The sequence below is a fragment of the Hypanus sabinus genome, chromosome 10 (assembly GCF_030144855.1).
Source record: "Hypanus sabinus isolate sHypSab1 chromosome 10, sHypSab1.hap1, whole genome shotgun sequence".
Taxonomy (NCBI): Eukaryota; Metazoa; Chordata; class Chondrichthyes; order Myliobatiformes; family Dasyatidae; genus Hypanus; species Hypanus sabinus.
The window spans coordinates 108,106,556-108,123,024 of record NC_082715.1 but is presented as its reverse complement, the minus strand read 5'-3'; the positions used below and the strand labels follow the sequence as shown (position 1 = coordinate 108,123,024).

The 16,469-nt window shown below is 43.1% G+C and overlaps 1 protein-coding gene across 1 annotated transcript in view; it reads left to right on the top strand.

Annotated features, from left to right (window-relative positions):
* Positions 1 to 16,469, top strand: part of LOC132401346 (dynein axonemal heavy chain 6-like) — a 545,526-nt gene that overhangs the window by 341,021 nt on the left and 188,036 nt on the right. The window contains exons 53-59 of the mRNA XM_059983475.1: positions 4,069 to 4,239; positions 7,842 to 8,009; positions 10,160 to 10,249; positions 10,699 to 10,896; positions 12,142 to 12,303; positions 12,745 to 12,927; positions 14,882 to 15,063. Of these exons, the coding sequence (XP_059839458.1) occupies positions 4,069 to 4,239; positions 7,842 to 8,009; positions 10,160 to 10,249; positions 10,699 to 10,896; positions 12,142 to 12,303; positions 12,745 to 12,927; positions 14,882 to 15,063 (1,154 nt within the window). The remainder of the gene's footprint in view (positions 1 to 4,068; positions 4,240 to 7,841; positions 8,010 to 10,159; positions 10,250 to 10,698; positions 10,897 to 12,141; positions 12,304 to 12,744; positions 12,928 to 14,881; positions 15,064 to 16,469) is intronic.

The window sequence follows — 16,469 nt, the reverse complement described above, 5'->3', positions numbered from 1 at the left end:
GACTTCTGTACCTCCCTCTGCAACTGGATCCTTGACTTGCTTACTGGGAGACCACAGTCTGTGCGGATTGGAAATACATCTCTTCCTCAGTGACAGTCAACACTGGTGCACCTCAAGGATGCATGCTTAGCCCACTGCTCTACTCCTCCTACATCCACAACTGTGTGACTAGGCACAGTTCAACCATCTTCTATAATTTTTTCCAACGACACAACGATTATTGGCAGAATTTCAGATAGTGACAAGGAGGCATACAGGAGCAAGATAGGTCAGCTGGTTCAGCTATAATCTGCACAAAGTCATCAAGGCAGTGAAATGACAATACAGGGACAAGATCCAGACACAACTCTCCACCAACTTATGGCAAGGTCTGCACACCACCGCAGACTTCAAAGCTAAACACAGTGGTGCTGCCAACATCCCTGCCTCTCCCTGATGAGCTAAATCTTTTTTACACTTGATTCAATATTGCCAACACTGAGCCCCTGAGGAGAGCTGCTGATGCAACCTGCACCTTGGTCATCTCTGAGACTGACGTATGCAGACGTTTCCATCGAGTGGACAGCTAGAAGGCTGCAGGACCAGACGGCATCCCAGGATGGGTACTCAGAATGTGCACGGCACAACTGGTTGGTGTGTTTGCAGACATTTTTAATCTCTCCCTCTCCCATGTAGAGTGCCCTCCTGCTTCAAAACATCCACCATTGTCCCTGTACCTAAAAAGACCAAGGTATCATGTTTGAACGACTGGCATCCTGTTGCGCTCATCTCAATAATAAGCAATTGCTTTGAAAGGCTGGTCAAGATTACATCTGCAGCATGCTGCCACACACACTGGACCCCTTACAATTTGCCTATCAACACAACCGATCGATAGGTGTCACAATAGCCACAGCTCTACACCATCCTTACACATCAGGAGACGAGGGATGTTTATGTGAGAATGCTGTTCTTAGACTACAGTTCAGCATTCAACACCATAATTCCTTCCAAGTTTGACAAGAAACTCAGAGACCTCGGCCTTCACCCTGCCTTGTGCAGCTGGATCCTGGACTTCCAGTCAGATCGCCGGCAGGTGGTAAGAGTGGGCTCCCTCACCTCCAACCCTCTGACCCTCAACACCGGAGCCCATTCCCAGGGCTGTGTCCTAAGCCCCCTCCTTTACTCTCTGTACACCCATGACTGTGTGACCACCCACAGCTCCAATCTGCTAATTAAGTTTGCAGATGATACTACATTGATAGGCCTATTCTCAAATAATAACGAGGCATCCTACAGAGAAGTCATCACCCTGACACAGTGGTGTCAAGAAAACAACCTCTCCCTCTATGTCACAAGAACAAAGGAGCTGGTTGTGGATTACAGGAGGAGCAGAGACAGGCATCAATGGATCTGGGCTTGAGAGGGTGAACAGCTTTCGATTCCTCAGTATACACATCATGGAGGACTTCACTTGGTCTATACATACTGGCTGCATGCTGGGAAAAACACAACAGCACCTCTTTCAACTCAGACAGTTGAAGAAGTTCAGTATGAGTCCCCACATCCTAATGACTTTCTACAGGGCTTAATTGAGAGCATCCTGACTGGCTGCATCACTACCTAGCATGGGAACTGTACTTACCTCAACTGCTGGACTCTGCAAAGAGTGGTGCAGACAGCCCAATGCATCTGTGGATTGTGAACTTCCCACTACTCTGGACATTTACAATGACAAGTGTGTAAAAAGGGCCTGAAGGATCATTGGGGACCCAAGTCACCTCAACCACAAACTGCTCCAGATGCTACCATCCAGGAAACGGTACCACGACATTAAAGCCAGGACCAACAGACTGATTAATTCACACGGACACAATTGTATTTCTAAGCTATATTAACTGTTCCATTGTATATCTTACTATACATATTATTTATTACAAATTACTATAATTTGTACATTGCACATTCAGATGGAGATGTAACGTAAAGATTTTTACTCCTCATCTATGTGAAGGATGTAAGAAATAAAGTCAATTCAATACAATTCAGTACTCAACATTATTAAGACCTAAGAATTGATTGTGGACTTCAGGATGGCAAGACAAGGGAACATACATCAGTACTCAACAAGGTATCAGAAATGGAAAGTATGAGCAGCTTCAAGTTCCTGGGTTCAACATCTTTGAGGAGCTATCTTGGGCCCACCATATTGATGTAATTACAAAGCAGGCATGAGAGTGGCTACATTTCATTTGGAATTTGAGAAGAGTTGGTATGTCATCAAAGACACTTGCAGAAAGTTGTGAGCTCAGCCAGCTCCATCATGGGCACGAGCCTCCCCAGCATCAAGGACACCTTCAAAAAGAAATGTATCAAAAATGCGGCAGCCATGATAATATTAATTGTTTGGGCAGGCTTGAAGTGCTTGCTGACCCATCTCTGTTCCTATTTTCTTGTATTCTTCTTTACAGTGAAGGCTGAGGTTGATAGGATTGCCATATGCTCAATGGGCCAAATTGCCACCATCTGTGTGAGAATATGAGAAATCCCACTCCTTGGATATTGTTGTAGAAGTTACTTAGTTCAGAACCTGCTCCAACCATCTTCAGCTGCTAAATCAATCACCTTCATTCACAAGTGAGGCTGTCTGCTCATGATTGTCGAATGTTTAGTTCCCTTCCCAACTCTACAAATGAAGCAATTGATGCCTATTTGGACAATATTCAGGAATGAGTGGTAAAGTGTCAGGTAGCATTTGTCCTGCAGATTGGATCTAAACACCTATCCTTAACATACAATGGCATATTCATCACCAAGTGGGATGTGGACCAAATACAGGCAATTGGAACTCGATCATTAGACAGCTTGGTCAGCACAAATAAGTTGAGCCAAAGGGCCACCTTCTGTGCTGTATAGCTCCTGATGAAGGGTCTCGGCTCAAAACATCGACAGTGCTTCTCCCTATAGATGCTGCCTGGCCTGCTGTGTTCCACCAGCATTTTGTGTATGCTGTATAGCTCTATGACTTTGTGAGTCCCCACTGTAAATATTGACCAAAAACTCAGCTGGGCTAGTCACTTAAATACTGTGGCTACAATATATCAATTAAGGCAACTGGTCTTGCTGTGTTGTCTAGAAGATGTTTTGCCACTCATCCAAGAGGCTTCTTCAGTTCTGATCCATGGTGGGTAGTTTTCCAGCTTATAAACTCTGTGCGTTGTTTAAATGTATAGCAATCACATGGAGGTTGTCTTCTTCCTGTGTATATAGAACAACAAGTACTGCTGTAGTTCAAAAAGGAGACTCGCCCTCAACTTCTCAAGGGATTGAACATAAATACTGACTTTCTCAGTGACACCCAAATAGCAGAAGGTGGATACATTAAAAAAAAGTTGTGAGGTTACTTAGGTTTTGATACAGTGAGGGATCCAGATCAGTGGTTCATGAGATACAAGTACAACAAGTAATTAGGAGGCTGACGTTTTGTTGGTCTTTACTGCACAGAGATTCCTGGAGAAACATAAGTCTTGTTATGAGCAGGGCTTTTCTGAGACTTCAACTGGATCTCTGTCATGTACCTTGGACTCAATGCAGTGTCAATTCAACATATTAATTCCAAGAATGAAGTGGTTGTTCCCTAAAGAATCAAAGACTAGTGGAAAGTGGAATTGAGGAAAGTGTGAGCACTGAGAGATTGATGGGGTATCTGTTCTCCCTGTCTGATAGAGTAATGGAGAATAAACACTTATCACAGTTCTGCAAACATGCTCTGTGGATGTCCATAGATGGCAGTGTAAGGGGTGAGATCAAGCATCAAATATTATACATGCAAAATACAGGGACTGAGCAAGGAAATAAATGAGGCAGTGGATCAGCTTGGTCTCATTGAATGATGGGCACATACCCAACTCCTGCTTTTCTTCCTTGTATTTGTGTATACATGCATGTGTGATGTATGTGTGTATCTGTGTGTGCAGAATGGTGTTTGTGTCCATGTGTGTGTGGATATGTGTATGCTGCTGTGTATGTCATATGGGCCTTTCATTTACATGTGACATCTGTGAAGAGCAGTTGCTGATCTCTCTGCAGGTGATTGATGGCCTACTCCGAGCTGACAACACAGACATTGTCTCCAAAAACAAGGCAATGGTTCTCTTTGCACACGAGGTGACCAGAGTTTTCCATGATCGGCTCAGTAATACAAAGGATAGGCAGATGTTTTATAACTTCCTCTCGGATGATCTCCACAACTACTTCAAGGTGAGCAGGAAAACAAAAAGCCACATTTCAAGTTGAGCAGGGAGGGATCAGGTGCAAATAGTGAACTCAGGAGAGCTGGGAGAGAATAGTTAAGACAGATTGGGGCCAAGATTGCTATGTTGATAATCTGAAGAGCTATCTGGTTGATAGGTTATTGAAGGTTATTAATTAAAGTAATATAAAAGCTGTAGGACATACCGAGGTCAGCCCATGCTAATGGAGAGAGAAATTCTGAGCCAATTATCACAGATGAATGACCAGCAGGAGAACTGACCATACAAGATACTGCAGATGTTGGTATCTAGAACTGGAATCGGAATTGGTTTATTACTATCGTATGTACCAAGAAACAATAAAGCTTGTCCTGCAAACTGTTTGTGCAAATTAATTCATTACACAGTACATAGAGGCAGTACAAGGTAAAACAATAACGGAATACAGTATAAAGTGTAACTGCTACAGACAAAGTGTAGTGCTGACAGAAAATGATGAGGAAAGTCATAACTACATAGATTGTGAGGTCAAGCGTCTAGGTACTATCTATTATACAAGTCTTATAGTAGTCTTATAATCAATAGTCTTAAAATACGGTAGAAGCTGAACTTCAGTCAATTGATGTATGTTTTCAAGATTTTGTGTCTTCTGTCCAGTGAGAGGGGGAGAAAAAGAATGTTTGGGGAGGGTAGGAACTTTGATTACGTCGGCTGTTTTTTACTGAGGTAGCAAGATTTATAGACAGAGTCCATGGAGGGCAGATTAGTTTCTGTAATGTGCTGAGCTGTGACACAGCTCTGCAGTCTCTTGTAATCTCAGGCAGAACAGTGGCCATACAAGCCATAATGTATCTGGATAAAAATGTCACAGCGGTGCTCAGACAGGACAGAATGGAGATCTCATCTAGTGAGGCGCTATAGGTAGAAGTGAGGAATAAGAGAAGTATGACTATATTAATAGGATTAGATTATAGACCACCCAACAGTCTGCAGGATTTAGACAACAACTGTAGAGGTATCACAGATTGCTGCAAAAAACAAGCTTGTGATAGGAGATGATTTTAACTTTACACATATTGAGTGGGACTCCCATATTGTAAAACGGCTGGATGGGAAAGAATTAGTCAAATGTTTCCTTAATCAGTACATAGAAGTGCCAACTAGAGAGAGTGCAATACTAGATCTGCTATTAGGGAATAAGACAGGGCAGGTGACAGATTGATGCACCATCAATAACTCACTCTGAGACGTAAGGCGAGATATCGGCTTTTATTGACTGGAAGATGGAACCAGGAGTGAGTGACCATCATACTACGTCCTGGAGACTGAGAGGCCGAGCATAGGCCTCAGATCGCCTTTATACAGGGGTCTGTGGGAGGAGCCACAGGAGCAGTCAGCAGGGGGCGTGTCCAGACAGGCACACGTAGTTCACCACACAGATGTTTTGTGTAGGAGAACACTTTGCATCTGGTGATCATAATGTCCTGATATTTTAACTAGAGAAAGGATATTTTGATGGCATCAGAAAGGATCTAGCAAGTGTGGACCGGACAGGCTGTTTTCTGGCAAAGGTGTACTTGGTAAGTGGGAGGCCTTCAAAAGTGAAATTTGGGAGTACAGAGTTTGTATGTTCCTGTCAGAATAAAAGGCAAGGAAATAAAGGTTTAGGGAACCTTGGTTTTTGAGGGGTATTGAGACCCTGGTTGAGAAAAAGGAGGTGCACAGTGGGTATAGGCAGGAAGGAACAAATGAGGTATTTGAGTATAAGAAATGTAAGAAGACATGTAAGGAAATTTTTTTTGTGTGTGTGTCGTTCTCTGCCAGAGCCTCGGCGACCACTTTTTTTTCAAGTGGTTGTTTGGAAGAAAGATTCTGTGAGTGGTCCCCCACGTCCTTCTCACAGCGTAGTTGTTTTTTTTACGAGACCGAGCTGCGAGCTCGACACTCAACCTGGCACGGATGGAAAGTATGTCCGGGAGCGGCCCAACTGGGTCTGAACTCGGGAACCTTCGCTCCAGAGTCCAACACTGATGTCTCTGCACCACCAGCCGGACACATAAGGACATTAGGAGCACTTAAATATGGCATGAGGTTGCTTTATCAGACAAGGTGAAGGAGAATCCTAAGGGCTTCTACAGATATATTAAGAGCAAAAGAATAGCCAGAGACAAAACTTGTTCTCTGGAAGATCAGAGTGGATACCTATGCTTGGAAGCTGAAAGAGATGAGGGAGATGTTAAATGGATTTTTTGCATCCGTATTTACTCAGGAGATGGACACAGAGTCTATAGAAGTGAGAAAAAGCAGCAGTGAGGTCATGGACCTTATACAGATACATACACAGAGGAGGTGTTCGCTGTCTTTATGCAAATTATGGTGGATAAATCCCCAGAGCCTGACAAGGTGTTCCTTCAGACCCCAAGGGAGGTTTGTGCAGAAACTGCAGGGGCCTTAGCAGAGATATTTAAACCATCCTTAGCCAAGGGTGAACTGCCAAAGGATTGCTAACATTGTTCTGTTGCTTAAGGAAGGCTCTAGAAATAAGTCAGGATATTATAGGCTGGTGAGCCTGACATCAGTAGAGTCATAAGACCATAGAGTCAAAAAACACAACAGCACAGAAACAGGCCCTGAGATGAAACATTTCACCTTTCATCCTTAACCCATGACCTTTAATTCTAGTCTCACCCAACCTCATTATGAAAAACCTGCTTGCATTTATCCTGTCTATCTATTCCCCTCATAATTTTATATATATCTTATCAAATCTCCCCTCAATATTCTATGTTCTAGGGCATAAAGTCCTAACCTATTCAAGCTTTCCCTATAACTCAGGTCCTCAAAGTCCTGGCAACATCCTTGTAAATTTTCTCTGCACTCTTTCAATCTTGTAAAAGTCTTTCCTGTAGGTAGATAGACAGGACTTACCACACAAAAAGCCACGTTGACTATCCCTAGTCAGTCTGCCTATCCAAATACTTATAACCGGGTCCTTTAATATACCTTTCAGTAACCTTCCCATTACTGATGAAAATTTTAAGTGGAATATGAGGTGGGGACTTCATCTCTCAGAGGGCGGTAAGAGTGTGAAATGAACTGTCAGTGCAAGTGGTGGATGTAGATTTGATTTCAACATTTAAGAGCAATTTGGACAGGTACATAGATGGGAGGGATATGGAGGGCTATGATCTGGACACTGGTCAATGAGACTAGGCAGATTAATGATTTGGCATGGACTAGGTGAGCCAAAGGGCCTGCTCCTGTGCTGTAGTGCTCTATAACTCTATAAAGTATTACAGAGAAAGTACAGGCAGGCAACAATATGGAAGAGCTATGATGAGGTAAACTTAGAGTTCTTGAGTTCATCTTTATCATACAAAATGTCCACTCAAGAGTCTTATGACAGCAGGATAGAAGCTGACCTTGAGCTCCTTAGTGCATGAATATTCAGATGGGCTGCACCTTCCGGGGTTGCTGATACTCTTAATGCCCTGGTTCCTTCTCATTCCTGCTCAAGGTCTACCAGATGCTGGCTATAACTAGATTCTGATTGACAGAGTGTCAGTGTGGGTGGACTACCTTACCTGTGCCCTGCCTTCACTCCTGTAGAGCAAATTGAGTCCAGCTGATCTGATTGATAGCTGCTTCTTGTTTGGTGACTTCCTGGATCTGCAAGCATCTAGCAACAGCAGAGTTTACCAACAGATCACAGACTGGGCCAGACTGGAATCGGTCTTGGAGCAGTACCACCTGAGGCAGAGCCTAGGGAATACGAAGGTAAGATTGGAGAATGTCAGCACCCTCCCATCAGCATGGCTGGATGCTATGCCAAAGATCAGTCACTTTGAGATTCTCTTCCCCCATCCCAACCTGGGCCATGTAAAAGTGTAGATCCTGTTCCACATAACCCCTGTACTGTACATTGTAGATCCCATTCCACACATTGTAAGTACTGGATCCTGTACAATGTGCATCCTCTAGAGTGCAGCACCTGTACTGTGCAGATCCAGTACTATGTAGTCATTCCTGTACTGTGCAGTACCTCTACAGTGTGGATCCTGCAGTGTGTAGACTCCATATAATGCAGCAACTGTACTGAGAATTTCCTGTTTGGCAAAACACCTATAATGCATACAGTAGCTCACGTATTACACAGCTTCTGTATGCGTAGTTTCAGTAGCATGTATGAATTTTCATTTTCCTGTTCTATGCTGCACCATCACAGGGTACTTTCTGTAGTAACGCATACAAAATTTTGGAGGAACTCGGCAGCCAGACAGCATCCATAGAGAGGACTTCCTGATGAAGGGTCTCAGCCTGAAACAGTTCATTCCTCTCCAGTGATGCTGAACGACCAGCTGAGTTCCTCCTTCATTTTATGTGTGTTACGCTGGAGTTGCAGAACCTGCAGAGTGTCTTGTGTTTATAGTATACTCTCTGTACTGTGCAGCATCAGTGCTGTATATTTTGTGTACTATACAGCACGTGTGCTATGTACTTACAGTACTATGCAGCATGTGTGCTGGTTCTTCTCATAGCACTTACTATGTGTTCTCTGTGGATTTCATACAGGACAGTACACGTACTATATTGCATTCCTGTACCACTTAGCACCTGAACTGTGTACTTTCTATATTGCTCAGTGCTTGTACTGTGTACTGTACATTATATTTCCTGTCCAGTCCATCACCTTTATTATATAGTTTCTATTTTGTTCAATATCATACTATGTAGTTCCTCATCACACAGCACCTGTACTTTGTAGTTCATGTACTGTATAATACTTGTATCATTTATTCCCTGTTAAGTACAGCATCTGTACCATGCAGTGGCTAACTACATAAGTGCTGTTTGGTATAACCCCTGCATTGTTCAAATCAAAGTACATATATTATTTAAGTATGAGGCTATATACAACCTAGAGATTTGTCTCCTTACAGGCTGCCACAAAACAAAAAAATCCAGTAGAACCCATTAGAAAAGACCGTCAAACACCCAATGTGCAAGGGAAAAATAAACAAATTGTGCAAACCTTATAAGTAAGCAAATAACATTCAGAATTGAAGTTCATGAAAATGAGTCTACAGCCATGAAGCCAGTCATCACTACAGCCAGTCCAGGAGCTCGTTAGTTGCAGGTCACAGCCTCAGTTCAGAGCAGAGACGAGTAAATCTCGCGGAGCAGTGAGCTGAATGCCAGCCCATCCCTCCCCTCTGGCCCCAACATCCTGACCTTTTCAATCTGGCCCAGTGCTTAAATTGACCAAACTTTGCTCTCAGACCCAGGCCTCACTGCTTTGATAAGTTCTTGGGCCCAGGCCCCACTGCCTCAACTGAGGCTGTACCCAACCATTCCGATCTGGCCTAGTGCTGACATCGACCAACCAGTGGGTCATTCCTTAGCTGCCTCGACTCTGCCTCACTTCGATATTGCCACTTCAAATCATCTCCAAGCCCATTCTGGCAATGGCCAAATATTGGCTCATTCCCTACTCTTGGACCCAGGCCTGGGCCCTGCCACTTCAATTTGGCCCAAACCCACTACGCAGCGACGATCCTGCATCTTTGAGACTTCAGTTCACACTGCAAAAATGTGAAGTCGTACAGTATAGGCAGTTCAAAAGCTCAGCTCCAAAAGGGAAGTTACAGACTATTGTTCACAGTGATTGTTTCTAAGAAAAAATGTGATTAATGAAGTAGTTAATAGTTTTGTTTGCTGCCAGTGCTTCACCAGCCCCATCCTGAACAGGAATACAAGTCGAGTAAGTTGTGTTTTGTGCAGTACCTGCCCTGCATCGTTTCTATTCTGCATGGTACCTATACTATTTACATCCTGTTCTGTACATCACTTGTACTCTGGGCTGTATAGTGCTTGTGTTGCACAGACAGCAATTCCATTGGCTCTAATAATGCGTGTTTTCCACCAAGGTCACTCCGCCTGTGTTCTTCAAGGAGGCAGTGGAGCACATCGTCAGAGCTGTTCGGGTCTTCACCCAGCCCAGCGGCTACCTCATGATGGTACACATCTCCCTCCCCCGTCACTGTTCACCCTTAATTCCTTGTTTTCTACTCTCACTCTGTCTCCCCCTTTCTTACATTGTCTTTCTCCCTCTCTTACATTATCTCTTCTCACAATCTTCCCCCTGTACTGTGTCTCTCTCCCTCTGTCATACTGTCTGTCTGTCTGTCTCTCTCCATTGTATTTTTCTCCCCATCACAGTCTCTCTCAATCTTACTCTCTTACCCACTCTATCATCTCTCTCCCCATCTCTCACAGTCTACCCCATACACACTCTCACCCCCATCGTCTCTTCCACTCACATTGTGCCTTCCTGCCTCTCTCACACTCTCTACCTCTCTTTATCCCCACTCGTACTCCTCTCATGCTGTGTTTTTCCAAACATGAAGCCTTGCTCAGTGAGCTCTAACAAGGGATTTCTGTCCTGTTTGTGGCTTTCATGGAACAGGTTGGCTTGGACAGCACTGGCAAGATAACCAACTCCTCTCTGGCCTGTTACGTAGCAGACTGTGAGCTCTTCACACTCTCCATTGGGCATAATTATAACCACAGTGACTTCAGAGAGGACCTGAAGAGAGTCTTCAAGCAGACTGGTGTCCATGGAGTCAACACTGTCCTCTTGCTGACAGATTTTGACCTCCTCCAGGTAAGAAAAACAGAAAAGGATTTGTTACCCATCAGAGCCCTTCAGTCTGAGGATTAAACTTAATGTGGGCAGAGAAGAAAGTTATCTAAGGCAACAATTGGATCTTGATCAACTGGGCCAATTGGATGAGGTATGTCAGACGGATTCAGGTAAATGTGTTGCATTTTGGGAAGGCAACTCAGGGCAGGGCTTGCACAGTAACTGGTAGGGCCCTGGAAACTGTCGTAAAACAGAGAGTCCTAGTGGTGCAGGTGCATCATTCTCTGAAAGTTGTAGCACGGGGTTAGGCAATGTTGTGAAAAGGGCATTTGGCATGCTTATCCTTATTGGTCGGAATATTGAGTCGGGACATCTTGTACAAGATGTTGGTAAAGCCACATTTGGTCTACTGTGTATAGTTCTGATTATCTTGCTATAGGAAGGATGTCATGAAACTGGAGATGCTGCCAAAACAATTTGTGTGATTTTGCCATCTGGAGGGTTTAGCTATGAGAGGTTGGATAGGCAATGGCTTTTTCTCTGGTATGTAGGAGGCTGAGAGGTGATGTTATAGAGGGAAATAAAATCATGAGGGCATAGAGAAGATCAGTAGTTACAATCTTTCCTCCAGGGTAGGGTAGTTTAAAATTAGGGGGTAGGGAAAGATTTAAGGGGATCTAAGGGGAAATCTCTTCATACAGAGGGTGGTGAGTATATGTAACAATCTGCCAGAGAAAATGGTACATGCAGGTAAACTACAACATTTAAAATACAGCTGGAAACACGTGGAAAGGGAAGGTTTAGAGGGATATTGGCCAAATGCAGGGAAATTGGAGTGTTTTAGATAGGCAGTGGTTGCATGGTTACATTAAAGAGCCTGTTTCTGTGCTGTATAGTTCTATGACCTGGGCTTGGACAGATGGATGTGACTCCAAGCTGGGAATGCTATCCCAACTGGCTTAGAGCTAGATTCATACAGGGAATGGAATACCAACTCATGATCCTAGACATGCTCCAGCTGGAATCAGTGATCTAATTGACCCAGGATTTCCACTTGGTGTCTAATCTGTCCTGTCTGGCTTTGGGATCATATCTCTAACTCTTTGAGTTTGAAGTGTTTCAGACATCACATATCCAACAGTGTACCCATGTCTTGTATTAGGAGTGCAGTGAACTGTGGAGGCTTCCACAGCAAACCCTCTTACGTAGTGGCTCAGAGCAATGGAACCTAGCGCCCTGGTGATCAGGGGTATTCTTTGTGTGCAGGCTTCATTCCTGGAGGATCTGAACTACATGGTGAACTTGGGGCAGGTGCCGGGTCTCTTTGAAAGTGAGGAGCTGGACAATGTCATCATGGAGCTGAAGAAATATGAGAGGGAAGGCAACATCTCTGACAACAAGGAGGCTCTGTACCGTTTCTTCCTGCAGGTGGGCCGACAGCCAGATATTATATACCTTTCTCAGTTCTAACAGACAGGCTACACACCACACTGTCTCTGGGATCCCTGTCTCTAATGCATCACTGTCTCTAGGTAGTCCAGTGAAATGTCACTGCTTCCTAGGATTCTAGTGATACCACTTCTCCTGGCTATTCCAATGATATCTCTGCCTCTGGATTCTCCACTGCTATGATACAGGGTCTTGGTATTTTACTGATATCTCATTATATCACACTGATTCTGGACATTTCAGTGATGTTATTCTGGATCTGGATATGCTATTGATATCTTACTGGCTCTGCTTCTAGATATTTCATGGCTATGACACTGGCCCAGGACATTCCAGTGATACAACTGACTCTGTATATTCTGATGGAATGATCCTGGCTCAGGGTATTCCAGTGATACTGTTTATTTATTTCTCTCCCAGCGTGTACATGACAGGTTGCACATTGTACTGGCTCTAAGCACAACTGGCCAGATGTTTCGCCAGTGGTGCCGGACGAATCCCTCCCTTGTCAGCTGCTCCACCATTGACTGGTATGACCGGTGGCCAAAGGAGGCTCAGCTCAAGGTGGCCAATGCGTACTTCGCACACGCAGAGTTTGAGGAGGTATGAGGTTAGCCTGTCTGTGTGAATCACTGCTGTAAGTTCATACAACAGTTCAAGCAAAGCTTCCATGCCACAGCAACAAACAATTGCTGGAGGAACTCAGCAGGTTGTGCAGCATCTGAGGGGGAAAGGAATTATTGATGTTTCACGTTTTAATACAGGGCTTTGACCAGAAATATCAACAGTTTCTTTTCACCCCACAGGTGCAGCTTGATCCAATGAGTTCATCCAGTGGATTTTTTGTTGCACCAAATTTGAGCATCTACATCTTTCGTGTCTCCTTTCTTGCTGTGAACTTTTCTTTTGGGGTGAAGTTTTGGAAGCCCTGGGTTAGAACATTTTCTGGGTATACAAATGTAAGATTCAGTAAAGGAAATCAATTGGTGATATTTAAAAAGTATTGGGCAAATAAAGAAGAAAGTTTAATCTAGACAAACATGCCACTAGCATTTACTTTCATTTGTATCACATCCAAGGCCCTTCACAGGAGCATCATCAAACAGAAAAGGCACTGAGCCACCAAAGGCAATAGGTAACCAAAATCTCAGTAATACAGAGTGGTTTTAAGAGTGGAGGTCACAAGAAGAAATAGCACAAGGCATCACCTCCAGTGGGACAGCGATTAAATTCAGGAAGACAATTAGAAGAGTGTAGAAATCTTAAAGATTAAGGACTGAAAAAAGTTACAGAAATGAAGACAGGAGACCTCACAGAAATGGTGTTTTGAGATTATATGTTGAAGGGGGTGTGAGTTAGAACATTGCTGGCAGAGTTTTGGGTGGTAATGGAATTAGAGTGAATGAGGGTTGCCACTTGATAATTAGCAAGAAAAAGACTAAAGCAAAACCACTGCACAGTATCAAAGATTAACCTACAAGTTGGTAAAAACATCTCACTTGGCAAAAATTTCTCCAGCTAAGTTCTCCTATTGTGTATTATATTTCCACTTACTTTTATGTCCTTTTATTACACACATACAGACAATTCCCTAACAAAGTGAAGGTTCACCATATGAATCACTAGGATTACTGCTGATATATGAAGAGAGATTGAGACCATTAGGATTATATACACTGAAGTTTAGAAAAGCAAGACAGGATTTCATCAGAAGCTACAATATTCTGACAGGATTAAACAGATTTAAATGCAGGAAGGAAGTTCTTGATGATAGGGAAATCCTGGACTGGGGGTCACCAAGAGGGAAGCCATATAGGACTGAGATGAGTAATATTTTTGTCTTCAGAGACTGGAGAACTTGTGGAATTCTTCATCACGGAAATCAAATAAACCCAAATTGTGATTTCAGTAAGGAGTTTAAATATTGTTGTTAGGGGAAAGAGATGAGGGAAAATGGGGAGAAAGAGCACAGAATTTGGATGATCAGCCACAGTCAAGTTGAATACTGGAATAGTCCGGAATAGCTGAACAGCCAGTCTTGCTTCTATTTTCTATGTTTCTATGTATGCTGGAATTTAGAAATAAAATAAATAATGTCAGTTAGGCAAAATAAATAGAATTAAGAAAAACATTAACTCAATTATTTATTCAATGCAAAGAACTCTGCAGTCAGGCAACATTTGTGGAAGGAAATGGACAATTGGTGGTTTTGGTTGAGACCTTGAAGGGTCTTGACTTGTAATGTAAACTGTTCATTTCCCTCTACAGATGTTGGTTAGTCTACTGAGTTCCTCCAGCATCTTGTTTGTTATTCCAGGTTCCAGTATGTGCAGTCGTATCTCTAGTTAACACGACCTGAAACATTAACTCTATTTCTCTCTCCAATTTCTCTGTTTCTCTCTCCACAAGTGCTGACTGACCCTTTGATTATTTCCAATACTCCTGCCTCTATGGCCTATCCTGTTGTATTTTAGTTTCCTGCCATTTTCAGACCCATTGTTGCCTGCTTGGAGGTATTACTTCAGGCTGAGTCGTAAGCTGTCACTTGTTATTTCAGGTACTGAAGGAAAAGGTGGCCAAGGCTTGCGTTGACATTCACAACAGCATTTCAGTGGCATTGGAGCAAATGTGGCAGCAGATGAGGAGACACTACTACATCACCCCCAGCAAATACATGGAGCTGATACATACATTCTCCAATCTGTTTACAGCCAAGAAGAAGAAGATCTTGAACGCAAGGTAAAACAGTACTTTGGTAATAGATCATTTCATAGATGCATATTTGTTCATTGATGAATATTGGCACTGAATTGTCAAAGAGGTGACTTCCACATGTTAAATGAAATTATATTTTGCTCCTCTTCCCTCTGCTTTTTAACAATTAACTTAAATCTATGTCCCAGCTGACTGACACTTCTCACCCTGTCTAAGCATCTTCCAATTTTACACAAAGAATTAAATGTCCTTACAGTCTCCTTCATCCGAAAGGAAATAACACAATGCCTAGCCAGATTCCACCCAAGATTATAATCTTCCAGCTCTACCCATATCCTTGTAAATCCGCTCACATCCATTCGAGTTTGATCACATTCATCTGGTAGTGTGGTGACCAGAACTGTATCCAGTCTTCCCTCTGTAAAGGAGAGTAGTAAAGCCACTGCCTCAGAATGTCAGAGGTGTGTTTTCTCCCCCTGACTGCATGGGTTTTCCCTGGGTGCTTATGTTTCTTCCCATGTCCCCAAGACTTGTGGGTAGGGAAATGAAACTGGTTTATTACTGTCACATGTACAGAAATGCAGTAGTGAATTTCGTTTTGCATGCCATCCATACAGGTAATTTCAAAGTACAAGTACATCAGGATACTACAAAGGTAAAAGCGTGAGGTCAAAAATTTACCGTTTTTGTACAAGAAGAGTCTTAAAGCAGCAGGATAACTACAGTAAATTGCCTCTGTTTTGTAGGTGAGGATATGAAGGTCAATGACTATCCTTGTCTCATAGATTCATACAGCAAGTGCTTTGGCCCAATATGTCCCAGTGAGCCAGTCCCATCTGCTCGTGTTAGACCTAAAGCCCTCTAAACATCTCATAACCATGTAATTATTTAGATGATTTCTAAATGTTACTAACGTGCCCCACATCATCAGCTATTTCTGGCAGCTCATTTTAGATACACACCACCCTTTTTGTGAAGAAACTGCCATCAATTTTGTGAAGAATCTACCAACAAAAGATCAGACCTTTTGTTTCTGATCTTCAACCTATGCCTCCTCGTTTTTAGCACACACTCCCTAGGATAGAGTGTGTATGCTTTCATCCTGTCTATGCTCTGCATGAACTTATATGCTTCTATCAGGTCACCCTTTGAATCTCCTAGTCTACACAAGGTCTCCTTGTAACTCAGGCATCAAGTTCAGGTGACATCTTGGTAAATATTTTCTGCATTACTTCTAGCTTTATAACATTTTTCCTATAACAGGAGGACCAAAACTGTACACAATACTCCAAGTGCAGCCTCACCAACATCTTGGATGACTGCAATATAACTTCCTAACTCTTATAGCCAATACCCTGATTAATGAAGGTCAGTGCGTCAGTCATCTACTCTGTCTACCCATAGCCTACTTCAGATCAACTAAGCATTGA